This window comes from Xenopus tropicalis, chromosome 7 (assembly GCF_000004195.4).
Source record: "Xenopus tropicalis strain Nigerian chromosome 7, UCB_Xtro_10.0, whole genome shotgun sequence".
Lineage (NCBI taxonomy): Eukaryota > Metazoa > Chordata > Amphibia > Anura > Pipidae > Xenopus > Xenopus tropicalis.
The window spans coordinates 37557621-37578918 of NC_030683.2; the positions used below are offsets into that span (position 1 = coordinate 37557621).

General features: G+C 39.7%; 1 protein-coding gene across 9 annotated transcripts in view; it reads right to left on the minus strand.

The window, feature by feature from the left end:
- The window catches only part of plce1 (phospholipase C epsilon 1), a 172162-nt gene that overhangs the window by 5923 nt on the left and 144941 nt on the right, over window positions 1-21298 (minus strand). For 3 of the 9 annotated variants that reach the window (XM_031905943.1, XM_031905945.1, XM_031905944.1), the window contains 13 exons: window positions 19207-19248; window positions 18022-18146; window positions 17719-17836; window positions 17046-17177; window positions 15864-16154; window positions 13605-13768; window positions 12803-13064; window positions 11223-11341; window positions 9526-9654; window positions 5244-5453; window positions 4710-4874; window positions 3362-3580; window positions 1475-1592 (listed from right to left, as the gene is read on the minus strand). In XM_031905943.1, the coding sequence (XP_031761803.1) occupies window positions 1475-1592; window positions 3362-3580; window positions 4710-4874; window positions 5244-5453; window positions 9526-9654; window positions 11223-11341; window positions 12803-13064; window positions 13605-13768; window positions 15864-16154; window positions 17046-17177; window positions 17719-17836; window positions 18022-18146; window positions 19207-19248 (2094 nt within the window). Of the gene's footprint in view, window positions 1-1379; window positions 1593-3361; window positions 3581-4709; window positions 4875-5243; window positions 5454-9525; window positions 9655-11222; window positions 11342-12802; window positions 13065-13604; window positions 13769-15863; window positions 16155-17045; window positions 17178-17718; window positions 17837-18021; window positions 18147-19206; window positions 19249-21298 lie in introns of all 9 variants that reach the window. The other 6 variants (XM_031905948.1, XM_031905951.1, XM_031905947.1 and 3 more) reach the window with 3 other exon arrangements.

Sequence of the window (21298 nt, forward strand, 5' to 3'; positions counted from 1 at the left end):
CTGCCAAATAGAGCCTCCTGTAGGCTGCCAGTCCATATAGGGGGCTACCAAATAGCCAATAGCAGCTCTTATTTGGCACCCCAGGAACTTATTTCATGCTTGTATTTCTCCCCAACTCTTTTTATATTTGAATGTGGCTCATGGTTAAAAAAGGTTGAGGATCCCTACTCTAAGCAAGATACAGTGATGCCGTGCTCCCTCTAAGCCTCCTTGTACGTGTTACAAGTGTTTGGGATGATTTTTGTTGTTTTTGATTAATGGATTAGTAATAAGATCATGTTTAGGGCCGGTATTATTACGATTACAGTGGTTAGAAGAGCTGTACTACTTCTTGTCTGTTCAATAACCTTGAAGCAAACTATTATTTCAGAGAACATTGCAGGGTATTATAATAAGTAACATTTAGATTTCTGACAGCAGAGAAAGGCCAGCAGACCGTCAGCACAGCTTCTTTTTTTTTTAAAGGAAGTTTTTCATTTATCACTGGGACATTTCTAAGTCTTACAAACATTTATCATTTCTGTACACTGACTTTCCAGACTTTTACTGCCCTAGTTAAAGGGAACACACACTTTATATAGATTTAGCATTTCGTAGACACCAACAAACATGATTTGGAACTAGAATTTTATTTATTATGTTATTTTATTTTCCAATACATTTTGGTTAAATATACTAGGGTTCATTTATAAACAGTGGGCAAATTTGCACCTGGCAGTAACCCATAGCAACCAATCAGTGAATAGCTTTTTCAGCCAGCTGTCATGGGATACATCCCAGGGGCTAATTTGCCCAGACTTTATAAATGACCCCCATTGCTCCTGGTGAATATACTAGCAAGAGTAGTTGTTGGTGAGAGCAGCCAGAATTATATTGGTATGTCATAGAAAACCACAGTCTATATAATAAAATCTACTTTTATATTGAATTTCAGCTTTCATAGTGAATGAAAGCCACTCCAATACTGTAATACGGCCAAGCCAGCTCAGATATATATCAGGCTTATGGCAATGAAAATGGAACTATTGCAGGTATTAACTGCTTCCTGTACCCCAATACTGACTCCAGTAGCCTGTTATTAGCTGTTGCAATGTACATGTTTACTGATACTACAATCGGGGGTAAAGGAACAGGACCCTATAAGCACAACATCAAAGACTAGATTTTCCTTTGGCTTTAAATAAGGAAAACTGTTAAATAAGGAACATTATTTCTTGGGTGGTTGGGTTTTTAAGCTCATCATCTCTGCTGCTGCTGCTGCTGCTGCCAAACATGCAACATTCTGTAGCTGTTTCTTTAAGATGAAATGCAAAACAGTCACTGAAAATACATGTTATATGTTATGTGACCAGGTATAGGAACAGGTAAACCAACCATACCTGCAAGGAATATGGTGCAAACACATAAAGTTGCTATTCATTGATGTCACTGAAGGACAAACTGCATGCAGGTTTTTCATCCCTATTCTGGGTACCTTCTGATAAAAATATCTGAGGTGACAAAGTGAAGTTCCGAGATTGCCGGCTGGACTTTGCTAGCTTCTTCAGTTCACTGGCTATAGACAGACCTTTGCGCTTGTCGTCTCTTGCCGCCTGTGAATAATGACATGTACATTAATAACAGGGCTCTGTCAGCTTTTGTAAATTGTGACAAGTTTGGTGATGCTTTAAATAAAAGGTCAATATAGGCAGCCCTGTCCTGTGCATAAGCCATTATAAACAATGAAAGAGATATTAGTAGCCCCTGAAAGACAATGTGTTCATTGCTTGTTTGTAGAACAACATCTTTTAGTTTCACAAATGATCCTGCCAGTGACAGTGACCAAAGTGGCCTTTCAGTTGGTACCAAAAGCACAGGTCAGTATCACAGCAAGGTTAGTAAGATTGTTTTGCACCGCATTTAAACCATTTAAATAATTTTTACAATAGCCCTAGAAGGCTGTCATATCCTCCACTACAAGACCATAAAGGTAATTTACCATTATTGGGGTAACTATCCCACGCTGGGACCCCTCCCCAAATAAAATCATAGGAGGTGCCCTGCAGATTTCTTGTCCCCCACTCTCTGCCAGCTCACACTGCCCACTTGCTTTTAGAAGGAGAATGGCTTGGGAGGGGGCATATCTACAACTAGAAGGAGATTGGCTCGGGAGGGGGCATATCTACAACTAGAGGACAGCTGTGACCTGGGCCTGCTTCCTCTATAGTTATGCCACTGTTTACAATGCAGCATGCAAGGTGCAAAATATCTGCAATTAGACATTTTTTTTTACATTTTGTATGTAAAAAAAATTATGTTATTTGCCCCCAGGCCTCCTCATGGGAAGGAGGGGGAGACATGTAGATGTGCCCTCACCCATCTCCTAACTTGAGTGGTGGGAGGTGCAACCTGCAACGTGGCCCTGGCCTTAGTGCCTACCCTAAGGTGGGGGTAAGGGGTAGGCCTTGGTCGTGCCTCCTGACACTGTGCTTTGTTAAACCAGGGTGCAAGTTTGCACTAAGGGGCAGGCTCTTTAGCACTCCGGGGTAACATAAAGGAAACCTAGTGTTTTTGGGCAGTTACATAAATGGTGAGATCAGGTATGTAATCCACTAGACTAGTAATCATTTATAAATCAATCAGCCAAATAAATTAACCTATATGGCTGATATTTATTGACTTAATTTTAAGCAGATTACAGTTGGCTCATTTACATTCCAAGTGAAATTGTAATAAGTGATGAGTGCAAAGTGGCAAAGTGTTCCACATATTATGTTTTTATTTTGTACTGAAACTATTTATAATATTTCAGACTGGTAACAGTTCTAGATGTTTAATCCACTCCTATCACTCTTGTCTCCAAAGGTATAGATGGTTGTGTGGAGAAGCTGTAAGGTGTCAGACTAATAGCAGGAAAGGTTACTAAGAAACAGGTTATTTCTATTCAAAAGTGAAAAGCAAACATACGTTATGCATTGCCAGTACAGCTCTCTGTGATATAACCATTTCATTTTGGTCACTGAGCGACACTGACAAGTTAACCTTCAAGTTATATTTGACACAGTAATTCAGTCTTCAAAGAAATAACTCCAGAGAGTGAAAAGGCAAAACAGGTGCCTGGCATGTTGCGCATGAAATGTACTTGTCTGCCCAGAAGACATTTAATCATGCAAACCAAGATCTTCCGGAAACGAATGAGACATCCTCTCTGAAACCTGATGGTGATAGCATCACATAGCAGCACACTGACCAAGGAGGGGTTTGCAAGAATAATTCAAAAGGAATTCTGGGAAGGAGGCCCAGGAGCGCTGCTACCACTGAGGCTGAATAAACCCCCAACAACTGATGCTATCACAATACATCAAGTGATAGTATTAATTACCTGGACTTGTTCCTTCAGTTTAAGAATGAATTTCCCTGCTCCCTTCCACTTGCTCTGTGCCTGGAATACACACTCTTGATCCAAGAGAACCCTCTGAATTGTTTTGGAGGTAGAAGACTTCTTATTTGAAGCTTCTTTGATGACTTCCTCCAGAAGCACATAATCACTAGGATTAGGGTTGCTCAGGATGCTGTATGAGTATTTAGCCTTGCATAAAGCCTGTAACAGAAGCAAACATTTGGCTTTAGGTGGGGGAAAATATTCTTTTATCTTTAACAGCAATAAAATGGAACAACTTGACCTGTAAATGTGATTCTGGTAGTTTCTGCTATGACATTCATTCATGTAAATGTAGGGTTTACATGTCTTTTAAAGACAGCACAATAAACAACGCTCTTGTGTAAATGAGTTATACAAAGTATAGTCAGTTGGGTTTCTTAATATAATAAATAATTTATATCCTTAGCTTACTGAAAATAAAAGTTGCCAATAACTAAAAGTCCAATGTTGGGCTACCATTGCTAGAGGAAGAGTTGTCGATTTCAATGACTTAAAGGGGTAGTTCGCCTTTAGATTAACTTTTAGTATGATGTAGACAGTGATATTCTGAAAACATTTGCAATTGGTCTTTATTATTCAATTGGTATGGTTTATTAAGCTAATTTTTTAGCAGCTTTCCAGTTTGGTATTTCAGCAGCTAGGGTCTTATTTTCCCCAGCAAACAGGCAGAGGGTTGAGTGAGAGACTGGAATAAGTATAGTAAGGGCACTAAATAGGAATGCAAGTAATGAAGTAACCATTAAATAAAATTGTAGGCTTGAAGAGCAATAGCTGATTGGTCTAGTGACCCCTATTTGAAAGCTGGAGGTAGAAAAAGAAGGCAAATAACTAAAAACCTATAACCTATAATCAGGCCCAACCTGCCTGATTCCCAATCTGACCAACAGGCCACCATACACAATAATTATACAAAGTTTTGTTTCACATGATATTACTGCTACTTGTATGGCTAGCTCTAGAGATATAAAATAATTATTCTGGTAATCACATGGATGTCTAAAACGAAGACATATAATGTTCATGAAGGGTAATTAAATGTAGTCACTTGATGGTGAGAAGTGGAAGCAAATGCAAAGAAAGTCTTTACAAGTTATGACCAAGATAGCAATGATAGATAGCTGTGTTATCATACCTAACATATTGTGGCTAGTCTGTATGTAACATTCCAAGATATCTGCTCAATGTACTGTACAGCATGTTCTAGCAGAGACAATTCCTTATGTATTTAGGTGAATCATGGGACTTGGCAGACAAGTAAAGGGAGATGTAGAATCTGCATTCTTATTACCTGCTGGATAACTTCCTGCGCTGTACTGAATCGTAAAGCTTTGATAACCGTTCTTGGCTGTTCAGGAGAAACATCATGGACCTGGACAAAGAAAGTCTCCTCATCGGAGCTCACGGTCACCTCTTTTTCTTCTTTGTCCTCTTGAACATTTTTGTCATTCATGTTCTGTCAAAGTGAAACAAAGAATCGTGAAAAAGACTGATCCCATGCAGTATAAACAAGCACGTGCACAGGAACAAAGCTCAAGCAGTTTCATGTCATTGGTGATTTGCCACCCGTGGAACATGACCTTCTGCATTTTTCCACGATTAAGGAGATTGTCGCATGTAAACTTTTTTACATGCAGTGATCTCCATTTTTCTGTATCACATTACTATGCTAGGGAATTCTGGGAGTTGAAGTCCAAAATATTTAAGGTGGAGCATCACTGCTGTAAAAGGTTTATGTACGAGTTAATCACAAATAATATGTACTGCCAAGAGGTCATAATGCCTGCGTAAATTGTCTCCTATTATTATCTGTAATGCAACCTACCTCCTCTCGTGTTTTAAGAACAATTCTCCCCACGTAGCCTTCTTCTGGGAACCAGCTATTCAAAATTTGCAGGATATCCTCTTCTGGGCTAATCACTCTCTGGAACGGCAATTTCTTGCATTCATTTTTGTCTTTAGATATAAAGCATTTTTCCTCCATCAAAAAATAGTCAGTGATGTCTGCTTCATTGCCTTGTATAGTAGCCAAAATCTGTGATCAGACACAATAAAAAAAAAATATAATTTCTGAGATCATTCATCTAGGTATTTATATATCCATTAAGCCACGGTGGGCAGGTTACTGTCTCTGGAGCTCACAAGCAGCAATAATATTCACATATAAATCAGTCACATCCGGCGGGCCTGGGGACCATGATGCATTTGGCTCTCCAATACTATTTTTATTTTTTAACTCTCTGTTAAACCCTGTTTATTTTATCAAGTTATTGTAAAGCCCTGTGTAAATTACTGGAGCTAAACAAATAAATGATGATCTCTTAAGTCAACATGAATTACAAAAGATTTAAATTGGTTTATGCCACAGAAATCAAAGTCACTGTTGCTCCCCCAACTCACCAACCAACACAGCATCTCCTGCTATCTGCTAAGCTCCCATGATTTCTGCTCCTTCTCTAGGTGCCAAAGCTGCTGAGCTTGCACTCAGTTTGACTGGCCAATTACAGACCAGCATTTAGATTACAGATCTGCTACCTTTGGCTAGACATTTGGCTCATATAGCTCACAATGTCCCGCCATCTTACAGATCATGATTTCACCTTTTCTATTTAGATTAATAGTCTGACGTTGTGCTGTGGTGTATTTTATGTGTGTTGTCATTCAGATGTATCTTGTTCTTAGATGCAGTATGATCTTCATCATAGACGCAGTAGTGTAAGAGCCATGTCATACATGGTGGTACAAAATCATTGGAGCAGAAACCAATAAAGCCAGAATGCATTCTGTGTGCTAAACTTTGGACTTTTGGGGTTAAAATTTACACACATGGGTAGTAAGAGGGCAGTAAGAGAAGGATGCCATTGCTGTCAGTGGCTGCACACACAGGGCAGATACAGGGCAGAGATTGGTAGGACCTGTATCCATCATTTCCTGGGAAAGCAATCTGACAAATGACGTGGAATTCCATAGTGTTGGAGAACTACTCAGCGGAGCAAATGTTGCGCAATGCAGAGTTTTTTTTTTAATGATCCTGTTATTTAAAATATGTTATGTAACTATCTCAGGCAACAGTTATAGGGTTCCAGGATCTACATTCCTGATTTATATAACTCCCAGCCTTTCTGGATTATCAGGGCATTTTCTCATCTAAAATTTGTGTTCTAGAAATATGCCCCTAACATTAAGGAGAAACAAAATATGTAAAACCCCGGTACACCATGGAACAGCTGCATTATCATTGCTATATATATAATAAAAAGCACTAAGTTTGCAGGTGCCTTAACCCAATACCACCAATAAGATGTGGGTTGAGGGGCACAGCTGCTTGCACGGTCCAACAAAGTACACCTTTAAGAGCTTTAGCCTATATAGTGTACAGATATATTGTTATTGTTTCTGTAGCTTCCCTGTGGTTTTAGAAAGAGTCGGACTCATGCTCTTCATGAAACAGAAGTTGTGAGACAGATCTGCATGAAAGGCACAAGCCCCAGGGATTTACTAAGCAAGGCTAGGCTGCATTTCCTGGCCAGCACTAACCGCTCTCTGAGAAGTAAACAGAGCAATGTAGGCCACTCTGTGACATTCTTCCTGGGAACATAATCTGTTTATAAAGGCAAAAGCAAATCAGCAATACTGTATTTCAAGCAGCTTGACAGCTCTTAAATTTCCCCTTTAATTGTATTTCCTAATTTGAAATGTACACTCTGAATTTGTTCTGTATATTGCAAAAAAATCGAATTATTTAGTGTCTCCTTTGTTCCACAGGATGTAATACTTCACTGCAAAAGTGGTTTCCTTCAGAGAAATCTAGACAATATTTTCTCTTATGTTCTTCGCAAAAGCCTGAGTGTCTGGCAGTAATTCTGTTTATTGTGGGTTATTTCTAGTTTGTATACCAATAAGACTTTTGTATTTTACCCATTTCCTTAAGTAAATACATTTCTAAATGTATATTTCTATATAACGGTAACAAAATACAGAAACACCGGAAAAAGAAATTACCAGATGTTTCCTTTGCTTTAGTAATTCTGGTTCCTGTCTCTCTAGCCCTTTCCACTGGAGCTTCTAGTCACTGTCAGCCAATAAGGCCATAGGGCTCATTTACTTTAACTCTGGACAAAAGTGGTATTGCAGTAGGGTGCATCAAAGTTGTCCACTTAAGGGGGTTATGTAATAAAATCACTAAGTTTGCCCAGGTGCAGTAACTCATAGCAACCAATCAGCAGGTAGAATTTCTGGTCACCTGTTTAAAAGCAAACATCTTACTGGTTGCTGGGTTACTGCTCATGGGCCAAATATATGCATTTTATTACATATGGGGTTATGTACTTATTTGGAAAGCCTTGTTTCCTAGTTTCTCAGGCACGTAATTTAGAGTGCAGCACTATAGCCATAGAGAACAGGCAGTAACTAAAGTAAACTAAAGTAACTGCATCCTATGCCTCCTGGTGCTCCTATACTTGTACTTGTGAATGACACGAAAGTTATGGGGCAGAAAGGGTGATGTGCTTCCAAATACCTGCCCCTTCTGACTGCAGTGCTGCCAGAGATGTATTCATGGGGCCAGAGACCTACAGCAATTAATACAAATGCAGGATGCTGTTTGCACTTTGCACCCTGATCTACAGTCTGTAAATGATTGCCTTTTAATGTAGGTTGCCAAATCAGTGCTCCAGGCACTGGGGGTACATTCTGGTTAGTGACTTGTACATTGCATAAACATTTTACATAGGTTACAACTGTGTTGCTCAGGTCTTCTTCCATTTCTAGCATAGTAACTAGAGCAAGCACTTTAATAGATTGGAAGGTAATGCTACAAGAGTTTTTCAGCCTTTTCCAACTGGTTATGTTCCCAATGACATCATCCAACTCCCTCTTGGCTCCCTATGAAAAGTGATGGGGCTGGTTGTGGGAACGTGCTCAGTGAGGAATGGAAGCTTAAGCTAGCTATACCTGGCAAGTGTGTGTGCTTGAATTAAGTGAAAATCTTAAAGTGTGTGTAAGCCAATTAATAAAGAGATCAAAACATTTTGAGGGTTCATTCTCTAGGCTAGACTAGATTTGTAAAAAAAAATGTAAAACTGGTAAAATTAGGAGAAAAAGAAGGGGTCAGAATGTTAAAAAAACCCATCATTGGAAAACAGATTGTTTAAAGTGACTGTTCACAAGTCTAAATAGTGGTGTGATACCTACTGGAAGATTCCACAAGGGATTTGTTAAAAAGCCCCTGAGTGTAGTGCGGGACCTTACTCCCATTTATTCCATAAGTCTTCATATGCTGCCCAATTTGTAGGCAGTAGCCCAGTTCACCAATAACATCGTTGGGAGTTGTTATTTGTTGGGGGGGGAGGTTAGTTGATTCATTAAGAGTGAGTCATTTGCCTGGAGGATGCTGCAAGCCTCAATGGCCATCTGGGAAGGAGAAGGATAGGAGGACCCTGATGTTGGTGCCCAGCCCAGAAATAGACTGTAAAGGAGAGCAGGAAGGGTACTGCTCCACTGAGCTCTACCACAAGGAGAGGTCCTTTATTTCCTTATATATATTCCTTCATTTCGTTATTTATATTCCTTAGTACCCCATCGGTGTAGAGATCACAGTTAAGTCTCAGGTTTCTCAGTCTTCCCTCCCAATACAATGAAGAATTCAAAAGTTTGCCTAATTACAGGCTGGTATGGTGCCCTATGTATGCTTAAGCATGATTGTGTTCTAGAACTATATGCCATAAAAGGATTATACAAGAAAAAAGATAAGTAAGAAAATCAAAAAGGCTATCAAAATATTGTTGGGATGTGCTGGTTATATACTGGAAAATCACAGCGAAGATAATACCATCAACATTGGGATCAATCAACAGAAAGTCTTAAAGTCTAAAAATGATAACAAGGTAGATGGAAATTTTTGGTCAATAAGAAGAAAAATTGATACACCATGTAGTGGGAGAGATGTAAGTACCACTTTACCCTTTATGCTGAAATATAGGTATTTCTCATTACAGTTTAGGAGAATAAGCACATCTAGAATGTGACAATTGAAAAGAAATTATGTAAACATTTCATTTACACTCCCCAACTAAATGATACCAAAAAGTAAGGGAATATGTGCCTACATGATCAAGAAGTTGCTTTGCAGTTGTCCCAAGACTGATTTCAAACACTGTAAATGGTTCTGGCCCAGGAATCCCATGTACTGTAGCTTTAAATGTGGCTGGAGTCTTTCTTTCTTCTGAGCTGAAAAACTAAACAAAAACATCTTCATCTACATATGATTCATGAAGGCATCTGCAAATACATCACCAATATTGTATAGTGCTTATTCTCTACCAAATACATTACTACGTACATCAGACCTAAAAAATCTGCATTTCTGTGGGACAGTTCACAGGCCAAATATCAATCAAACACCAAAAATTCCTTCTCATTCCTTTTAAATAGGCTATAAAGATAGCTGGGGTGTTTCTGTTCCTTCAAGTAATAAATGAGTTGATGTGGAAGTTTATAATGGAGCTAAAGCTAAGAACAACAAAGTAGCCACCATAACAAACTTTGTCTCCATAGCAACAGCCATTTTGTTTTCTATATAGAACAGCTCTAGACGGGTAGGCGACATGGAGGAGACAACAACACAGCATGAATCATGGCAACACAGCAAGAAACCTGAAACTTACTACATCAATTACCATGTACCTTGGTAAAAAGTATGTGGTATGATTTACACCTACACCTATCCTACACAAAAGAGGTCTTCGGTGCTGGGCATACTGAAAAAACACTGAAGAAAGAGTAGGAGTTTGCTGCATAGTGCGCTTTATTGGGCCTTTGGTTTAATTTCTTATCATCTTTGAATTTCCAGGTAGAAGTAATATGCTTCAGTTGGTTTTATAGGCCATAGCTGTTTCCCTTCAACATCCCTCTAAAATCCCCAGCTCTGAACTAATTTGATACCCATTGTAGGTTGAGTTAACTTGGGCCTGAGTGCATTGATTCCTGTATCCTGACTCCTGTGATTCCTGCCCTGTTCCTACTATTCATCTCCTGGTTTTAACCTTGACCTGTTTCTTCTAATTGAGTTTTACTCATAATTCAGTCTGCAGTTGTTTATCTGGTTCTGACACAGATTCATATGACTTTATCTGTCCTTACTGATTACTTCCCTACATTTTGAATTAGGCACCCTCACTCACCCTAGTGGGAATCTCTGCATTCTTGTGCAGTAAGACACTGGTAGCAGAAGCTGAGGGCCTGGCTGTTATAGGCAGAGTTACTCCTCTGGGATTTAGGATTGCCTCACTTGCCATGTTATCTACCTTAGTGCTTGATCCCTATCTTAGTACCCACTGTTAGAGGACTTGGTATCACCCTACTTTTACAGTCGCCATGCATCCTCACTGTAATTGTGCCCATTATCTTCACTCAGGGCACACACAGCAAAGCCTTCTTCTACCTTTAAATAATGGCCCAACTTTTCCCTAGTAGACTTATTTTAATGGAGCTGCACACACACAGTATATGCAGCTGGGGAGCTTACCCCATTTATTGTGACCACCTTAGATCTAAAATGGTGCTCCCCAACTGCATATATTATGTGTGTGCAGCTCCGTTACAATTTGTCTGCTGAAACGGACCTTGCCAGTCATACGGAAGTCGTGCACCACGTGAATTCAATATACGGGTGTGTGGTGAAGGTAATTCTGTTTGGATTTTCTTTCCATAGTACCCAGAATTTCAAGGTGGCATATTAGTCCGTGATACATGTGTGCAAGTTACTGGAAACAACAAACATATGCAGATACTATACTTCACCTACCAAGGAGGCGGGTAAGGTATTTCCATTAGGGATTTCTTCCATTCTCCTGCTATTTATAAATAAGGTAGAAACCTCTAAGGGCTCATTATGTAAATTTCTTAGCTGAAGGTGTCTGTTACCTAGATGGACATACATGAGAAAACAAAGAGAAGATATTTAGCATTTATTAAGTAGTCTTTATGCTTGTTTAGCTTGTTTATATCTGATGAAACCCTTCCTTAATCTCATTAATAGAGATGTAGCGAACCTCACAAAAAAAGTTCGCGAACCCGTTTGCGAACTTCTGCCAAAAAGTGCGAACTTTTGCGAACTTTGCGAACCCCATAGACTTCAATGGGAAGGCGAACTTTAAAACCTAGAAAAGCCATTTCTGGCCAGAAACCTGATTTTAAAGTTGTTTAAAGGGTGCCACGACCTGGACAGTGGCATGCAGGAGGGGGATCAAGGGCAAAAATACGTTGCGTGATCAAGGGCAAAAATACGTTGTTGACACAGCATTGCGTTTTGTGCTGTAAAGGGCAGAATGAGATCAGCAGGACAGCAGGACAGCTGCCCACAGCAGCTACATACAGAGCAGTAGAAAGTATATTACCTAAACTGTCCCTCAAACCCCTGCACAGCTCTCTCCCTATGCTAACTCATCAAGCACACACAGGCAGAATGTAAAATGACTGCTGGGCTTCGGTTTATATATGGAAGGGAGTGGTCTGGGGGTGGTCCAGGAGGGAGAGTTGCCTGATTGGCTGCCATGTATCTGCTGGCTCTGGGGTGAGAGGTCAGAATTTGGCTCCAGCTAAGGCGAACCCAAAATTGCGAACTTCGCTAAAAGTTCGCGAACTTGCGAACTTGCGAACACCCGATTTTCGTGCGAATTAGTTCTCCGGCAAACAGTTCGCTACATCTCTACTCATTAACTTCCCTTCCTAAAGGTGGCCATACACCCACTGATATTATCGTACGAAACCTCGTTTCTTACGATAATCGGTGCGTGTATGGTATGTCAGCGAGCCGACCGATGTCGCAGGAAGCTGCTGAAATCGGTCGGCTCGTCGATCGGCCAGGTTAGAAAATTTTGATCGGGCGCCATAGAAGGCGCCTGACCAAAATTCTCCCTTCAGAGCTGAATCGGCAGAAGGAGGTAGAAATCCTATTGTTTCTACCTCCTTACCTGCCGATTCAGCCCTGAATGGTGTGTGGCGGATCTGACGATGTTTCGTGCGACCAATGGCCAGCTTAACTCTATGATCATTGGTCTATATGGGCCTGACCAACCTTCAGAATGCTTGCACTAGTGTTAATTGGAAAGATTTAAACAAGTCTTATTGGGAGAAGGATCACAAAGAGTGGTGACTGCACTCAACCTCACTTTGCCATATTTATTTCATGTTCACACCCATCTTAATGGCCACTTAATAAAGTAAATTTGTGAAGAACCTGCATTTATGGATTGTTCCTATAGAGTGCTGGCATTCGTAAGAATGTCTCAGCAATTTAGAAAGTTCAGGCTGGTTGGTGAATGTGCGCTTTGCCTAAATGTCTGGTATGAAATGAAAATCCGAGAATGAACCAATCATATTTACCTCTCTTTAAAGCTTTAAGATTAATTATTCTTTGGGCAGTTACAGCAGAGCTGTTGTTTTCCACCACAGCAAACCGAAGAAACACAAGATCCTCAAAGTATATTCGGAATAAGAATTGTTCATTCCACATGGGATTTAAGGTATTGCGATGGATTGGTTTGGTCCGAAAATGGCAGCTGTCTACTGGCATACCCAAGACATCAATTTCAATGCAGGGGCTGCCTGAGCTGTTACCTGGACACACATTTTGCCCAGAGACTATCTGAAAGACAGAACAGAATTCTACGGTTGACAACATGTATACATTTGTTTCTATTTCATTCATTTTATATAAATATGTATGTGAAGGTTCTCATTCATCCAGGTCATGGTATATCTGGAGTAATCAACTGGACTTGCTGTGTTTTTCTTGAAGACCTTTCACCAGTCATCCGACTGGCTTTCTCAACTTGTACATTGATCTTTCTGGAATAAATACCCAGAAATCTTGCTCCAATCAGCATAATCTGTTTATCCTAACCAGCATGGGGTCAGTGGTCTCATGAAGGTAAGGCGCTGATTGTATTAGCATGTTTGGAGCTATGAGATGTTATTGAGCGTCCAGTTGATCTGACTTTTATTACTACAGATATAATTTCATGTGAAGTAGAGTTGAGCCTGTCGCTGGCCTGATAACTATCATGGTCAGGTAACATGCAGAGAAGAACAATGGAGCAATACCTTTTCTCTTTAACATGTTTATAACACACACCAACTGGTAATTTTTGTAAAAAAGGCAGACTGTCCCTTTTAAAACACTCACCGTCAAAGAATATATTGCTGGTTCCATATTTTCTAAATCTCGTTCTAATGGTGAGAATAATTGGTACATTGGGCAGGTCCTATCCCACTGCACGGGGGGCTTTAACACATATCCGCAACCACCATTTGCTTCAAACATGGCGGCGTTTAGATGTAAGGGGAGATCTGGATAAAAGAAAAAAGACACAAAAGGATTAAGTCACTAAAATGACATTATTATAGGCTGCATAGATAAAGGACATCAAGTAAACATGCATAAAAAAAGAATATGGAAGCCAGTTATCTATTTGGCAACTATTTGACTCTCCATTCTGCAGTGCACCAGTGGCACTGATGACAGGGAAGAGTGCAAGCTGCTAAATCATGGAAGGTCATGAAACAACTGCTCCATGTTACTGGACTACAACATACATCATTCTCCAGCATATTTTCAAGGGTTAAAATAACATGGGAGCTGGAATCTCACAACAACCACATTAATAGATTCTTAAAGTGACACTGCACAGCTAAACTCTTTCCAAACCCCTCAGGTCTAGCTGCTTAACTATTGCACAGGATCCTCCAATCAGAAGCCAACCTGTCTGCATGCTCTTTCTTCTTAGTCGCATATAAGACAGCAACACCTAAACAGCACTGTATTTGTCCTTTTAATGTATAGTTATTTATCACCAGGCAAATATTGTAAACAAATCTTAATACAGCCACAATAGTAGAGATAGAGATAATTCTCACTAAAGTGTGTGCCTATTGCTTTAGAGAACTAGAGACAGTTTTATGGGCTTCACCATCTGCCTTCACCCTGAAATGCATCGGGGTCGAGCATTGCCCAAACCACAAAGAGATAATGAGAATGTACATAGAATGGCAGCTTTCCCCAATACAAATACAAAGTATGTCAAAATAGTTTACTGAAATGAAGGGAATGTACATATTACCAATACTAGTCCCAGCTCAAACACCAGGGTGTTGCAACACAATTCTGTGTGTGACTTGAACCAAAGAAAGTCTATTAGTTGTTTCTGTGTGTTTTTAATCTGTGTATAGACTATGGTTCTGGACACACACAGAATTTGTTTGTACTGAGTGTTAACAATACAGTGCTAGGTTCTGTTATTTGTTTCTTTTCTATAGCCTGTGGTGTTGATCTGTATTTTGTCTGGAATTTCGTGATCCAGTGGAGGAACAGCAAAGGAAAAAATTCTAATGGTTTACTTTCCCTTTAATCTTGCTATTTAACTTTGTTTCATAGCATATTACCAATACCACAAATAAGGTGTCTGTTTTCCTTGAAGAAAATAGCAATGTGAATTTACAGCACTCTGCATCTACCCAGTGAAGCCAGATGTGCACCCCCACTATCGTAACTGATACAACAAGAGATGGGAAGGCAAGTCATGTTTTTATTAATGTCCAAGATCCTGGGAAAAAGGCTCAAACCACCTCAAAATAATGTCCCTGACATCATCAGGATTTGTTGGATCTCAGCCACAAGAAACAAACATCTAAACATGGATCATTTCTAAGGGTTTAGGTTACCTTTTATGTCCCCCCCCCCCATAATCTCACAAGCATATAACTGCCATGAGGAATTGTTGGAAAATGTGTATTACTATAGCAGAAAAAATTGTATTCACTTTATTTTGTTACATAAATCATATGGTTTTACTGGTTACGAATGGATGACTTAGGTGGACTGACCCATCAACTCCATTTTTAATGAAAACATGTATTTCAATGTTTATAAAAAGCTCATTGTGGTTTATGGGGGTAATCTGCAGCAGGGATACATAAATTGCTTATATTGCGGTTCCCTATCTTTGTATTAGAGGGGAAATGGTCACAATGGCTAAACCAATATATACTTGAGGTGCAGTCATGGTAGGGGGCACTGTTTTTCAGTCCTACACAAACTGTTGTGACTATATTTTTGTGAGCCTATGATAAAGGGTGCGATGCCCGAAGCACATTAGGCCCATGTCTGCAGCCTTTTATAATAAAGTTTTTGTGGCTTTTTTACCCCGGAGGGCTGTTCATTGATCTTTATTCTGTTGCATGGAGGGGAATGCTGAGAGGTGCACCTGGGGATTTCCGCAATGTACTAAGGAACTGCAGGTGATATGTTCTTAACTACGGCTTGCACAGAATGTTTAATCATAAAGAGCAGAGGAAACAACACACATTATTTATGACATGAAAAGGATGAATCTTAAGCAGCTTCTTTGTTTATTGACCTTTTATGGTGCAGTCATGGTAGACTTACCATCAGTTTGGTAGTTTAGAGCAACCAACTGTACACCATGAAGCCAGAAAATAAGAGGATGTGGGTTGGAAGAGTCTATCCGAGTGGCGGCGGGATATGTTCGGAGCAGTTGATATGCGGTATGTTGAATGAGTTTCTGAGAATACCTTCGGCACAAGCGCTTGGCTGCGTTCTCATTTAGGGAAGAGATATGGTAGCACCTGGGTGTCCTGATTATTGCACTGAGGGAAGTGCTGGGGTTAAAGGGAGGAGAACATGGCTCTTCCCAGCTCTGCCGTGTTTCATTTGTACCTACAAACACAACATAATTATGTGTATTACCAGAGATGAATTCCTTAATAGTAAAGTAAAATCACAACATAAATAAGGTAATTCCAGTGCTCATTTATCACTGTGTATGTGCAGTGATAAGCATAATAATGGCTACAGAGTTATGTCAAATAAACTGCAATGTATCTCTGACACAATGGCACATCACATTCCTTTGGCAGTTGCATGTCCAGCACAACGTAACCTTAAAATTAAAGGGCACCTATTGCATCGAAATTGATTTCCCCAGCTGGAGCTGCTAGGCGGCACAGTCTGTACTATGACTTGGGGAAACAATTCTCTCACTTATTTACTGCCTCTCACAGCATTTTGCCTGGATCTGCTATTTGGATCTGTTCCTCATCTGTGTATAGCCATCCAAATATAGAGGAGAGCACCATAAAGCAGAATTCTGCTAAAATGCTATTTATTTCAGACCAAAATACACAACATGTTTCGGGCAGTTTGACGCCCTTTATCAAGTGTATAGCCATATTGGGGCTCAGAGTCACATATCCCATGTGTAGCTATTATTCTAAAATCACAGGAGGACCTGGGCACGTGTGCTAGACGTGTGCTGTTTCTGTTAAACCATATCTCTGGTTTTGCATATTCTGACCAGAAACCTTATATTGAACTGCTGAAGTATGAAAACTGTCTGTAATTGGGACCTGAGAATATAACCCTAGCTGGGTTGGTAATTGGCATATTTCAATGATTTTTCCCCCCAAGAATTTGTTTTGTATACAAACGAGGTGGGATTTTGGGTGACTAGTCCTGGTCTCAACATGAGCTCATCAGAAGCTATTTTATACATCATGTAATGCAGCCTTAGTCAGTTTATTAAACCAGAATAGAATAAAAAAATGTTACCTTTTCCAGATGTTTTGGCAAGTGCTGTTGGTTCCCCAGGACTTGTTCTGCCAGGGTTGTTGCCAAAAATGGACTTCCTGCTTTTTCTTTCCTTCCCTCTGCCAGATCCACATGGGTTTAATGTTGTAAGGCCTGTTCCCATAAAATTAAGACAAATTAATAAAAAAAGCAGTCCAAGAAGGAACAAGATTTTTCCATGGCCTTTGGCTAAATTACAAATAATGGAAACAAAATGCTGCACTGCACATCTGTACATCTGTATCCTCATCTTTATCAGTCGAAAGCATCAGGATACAGTATTCTAGGAATCAATAAAAGTGCTGAGAAACACAAATACCCATTTGCCACTAACCTTCCAATCAACACATTCTAGCACCCTTTGATACTACCTACAACTATGAATTTGCTATGCACGACAGCACTGCTGAGCATCTGGCTGCCCATCTGACTGCAATAGATGATTGCCCACAGCAACCAAGTACAGAGTGGATACGATTAAAGTGGAGAAAGGATGTTGCTATGTTTTTTATAATCTCATGATTTCTTCAGGAGTTAAGTATGCTTGTTGTAGGCATTGTTACAAACATTTATTGATTAGGATGAAGTGTTGTTCTATGTGGCACAGAGCAAGAATCTATCCCTCACAGGTGGAAACTAACTTTGCTTTACTTACCTGGGAATTTGACAGCTTGGCAATAGATAATAAGGTCTGACAATTCAGGTGCAATTTGCCTGCTCTCTTTTTTGTTTTGTGGAAGATAGAATTCCTCACCCAACTCCATGTCATAGACCTAGGGCATGGACACACTTCATTAACACCTTATATGATTCTACTAATAAAACATACACTTGTTTATTATTTATTATGGTCAGCTTTGCTTCTCTATAGTTATTTGCCAGAATGAATGCCAGCAAGACCTTCTGGGAGCCCTTGCGAGACAAATAAAAGCAGGGCAATTTAATGAAAGCGAAATACCTTTCCTTTAGTGTTAATACTGCTGCCATCTGTCTTTTTGATTCGCTTTGAAGCTTCCTCATTATATTCAAATTGCAGTTTGTCGCTGTTGGTTTTAGTTTCAGATCGGTCATCAAGAATATTATCTGCAATAAAAATATACCGAGTTGAGCAACACAAGAAAAAAACAGGATATATCTTTGCACCGAGTCCTATGCCAGCGTTTGACAAATCCCTGGCACTGGAATCCCTTGTAAACTCCACGGCTGTCTTTTTACAAGAGAACAGATTAGCAGGCAGACAGATGCAAACAGCAATGTTTTTAAGGCTTGATAAAGATGTAATTGTTTTCCTGAGCACAATTGTTAAACTGAGAAATCACAATTCCCAAATTGTCTTTTTTTTCTGCCTATGATAAACATGCTCCTATGTACTGTAAGTCATGATATGAATTATGAAAACAATAATTCTTGCTGATATGACCATTTACTATAACTAGTACCAGTAGACATTTACTACCGCTATAGGATATAAAAGGACATCAAGAAGTGGGACTTTTTCATGTATCTTGGGTCTTCTTCTAAGAAGCAATGTTATGACAATGAAAAGTTTGAAATATGTTTGGATGCACTTAGAAATAACTGTTTGAATAGGATACTTCATATACAGAGTATATATCCAATCCCATGTCTGTTCCCTGCAGGCTCAGAAATTGAGCTGGGAATCTATAAAGATTAATTAAGTGGTGTCTAATAGTCACTTTGTCCTTTTCTTGCCAAATTCTTAATTAGCTGTCTGTGCCTAGTTAACTCTCCTTTGGGATATATTAACCCAAGGATTTACCCTCAAAGCACATTGCAAGCAGATAACAAGCTCTATAGCATGTATCATGCAGAAGCAGTTAAAATGATAGCAGACAAGCATAGAGTATCAAGAGGCATGCTCTTTCCATCTGTGACCATTAACCTGCAGTGTATTCTCAAAATGTACTGTGAGTGTGAATAAAGAAGAAACATAGAACATTAAAGATCACCCAAAAGCTCTTTGTGTTGGTAAGTGGAACAGATGATCAGACACACTCATGCAGAAGCAAATAAAAAAGTCTGTATATGCACAAACTCATATTGTGTTTATATTTTAGTGAATTTCATTATTAGAAGTGAATAAATCCATGCAGTTAGAAAATCCATTCAAGAAAGCCTTTACCTTCCTGGCTGTTAGGAGCAGGGGAAGCATTAAGGACATCGGCTACAGGAAAAGAGTCAAAGAAGCAATCAGACAGAGTAACATTAAATAACAGGCAACAGCAGTCATTATAAATCTCTAATTGGTTCTGAAGGAAAATGGCAATGTTAAAGCAGTTATAAGGCAAACTAGAAAATGAAGAGGAGGGCTGCAGCACATGCATTTCAGGTCACAGACATAGCAAAAATGACTGTATCTACTATCACTTAGCTACTTAAGCACAAATATACTACAGGGAAATAAAATATAACATGAAAAATACTTCAATAACTTGCTTCTACAACGCATAGACTGGGCATTATTGTAGCTCTGATGGAGTAAGGGTTTAAGTGCTAATTTGCCCTCATTAGATGGAATTTGGGCACTTTTCTTCTTTTCCTCCCTGTTTGAAGTCAGTATTTGGCCCACATGTGAGGTTTAACCTGTAACTAGCACCTGAGTGATGTATGGGTTCAACTGGAATACTTTCACAATAGTTTAAAAGTACTATTAGTAATTAGGAATTGTGAGGAGGGTTGCCTTTTGGAGACCACGGCTATGTAACACAATGTTCTCAAATGTTCAAGGGGCAAAAGGAAATAACTGGGTAGGATTATCAAGGCTACACAGAGTGCAAGTGGCAGTAGGATGAAAGACAGTAATCAGTAATCAGCAGAAATCAGAGCCAAGGAAAGCAAGTTGCAATCTACTTGTACATCTTTTGCATTCTGTGAAAGAAATTGCATTGTTCATAGTTATTAGGCTATTTCTTTAAAACCAGCACATGGATGTAGATATACATGGTCCCAGGTCCAGACTGAGACCCAATATAGTCCCTGGCCTTTTTTATTACACAGAGGCCCGACACCTCCTGCAAGTAGTAGATGTCTATGGCTTCTTACAGCAGCCTCTCTACCATTTGCCAGAATCTACAGATTGCCAGTCTGGGCCTGCAGGGTCCCCTTTGAACAATGGAAAGGTCTCAATGCAGCCAGTAGATGATCATGCTTTTACCGTACACATCCAAGCCAACATTAGCTCCAGCTTAGTTATGGTTCTGAACAGCGCCCTAGGCAACTTCAATAGGAACAAGATTGTCCCCAAAATGGCATCCTCTAAACACATACAAATATGTACTAACAACAAACTAACAAGCAAACAAATCCCATGTGTCATCTTTACCTGACCACAAATTCACCCACGGCACAAGCTTCCACCTCAGCCAGACTAAAAAAAAATGGCAGTCTATATACCACAATAATCAGATGATGTGCCCAGAGACCACTAAGACCTCATGGAATACTATATAGAATACCCCTTGTCATTATATTTACCAAAACATTCTTGGATAAAAGACACTACAAGAGACACCTCTACAGAGGACATATGAACAATTTCCACAATCCATATAGTGCAGAGATACGGTAGGCGATAAAATAAATAGGCTTGCTACCTGTCTGAACTTTCTGCAATGACAAAAATCTAAAAATAAGAAGATATTAGGGCTCATTTGCAAATGCATTCACAAGTGCGGACAAAATTTTCTGCACACATTGATGCCATTCATTAGTAGTGCTACTCACACTTCCCTATACTTATGCTTGCCTTCCATAGAGTTGCATCCATCCCACGTCCTTTTCTAAATTGGACCAAGTGCGCCTGTTGACACAGAGAAACCCTACAGATACTGCCACTTTCAAACTGACAGTAATAAAAGGGCTCCCTTTGTGGGCTGAATCAATAGACACCCCAGACTTGTGCACAGTGAAATACGTACAAACATCAATATATCCTCTGTGAAGCCAATAGGTTCCCAGAAATTACTTTTGCAGGGTTTTCCTGGTTTCTATAAATGGATAGAGTTTGCAGCTCTTATTTTGCCCTAGACAGTCATTTTTTTCTGTCATTATCTCATAATCCTCCTTATCTATACCCAAAGCCTTTCTTTCAGTTTTATTCATATGTGATAATCCTCTAAAGCATATCTGTCAAACACAAGGCCCGGGGGCCAAATCCGGCCCACCTGGCTGTTTTATGTGGCCCTTGGCGAGTGTGTCTGACCATCCAGCCTGAT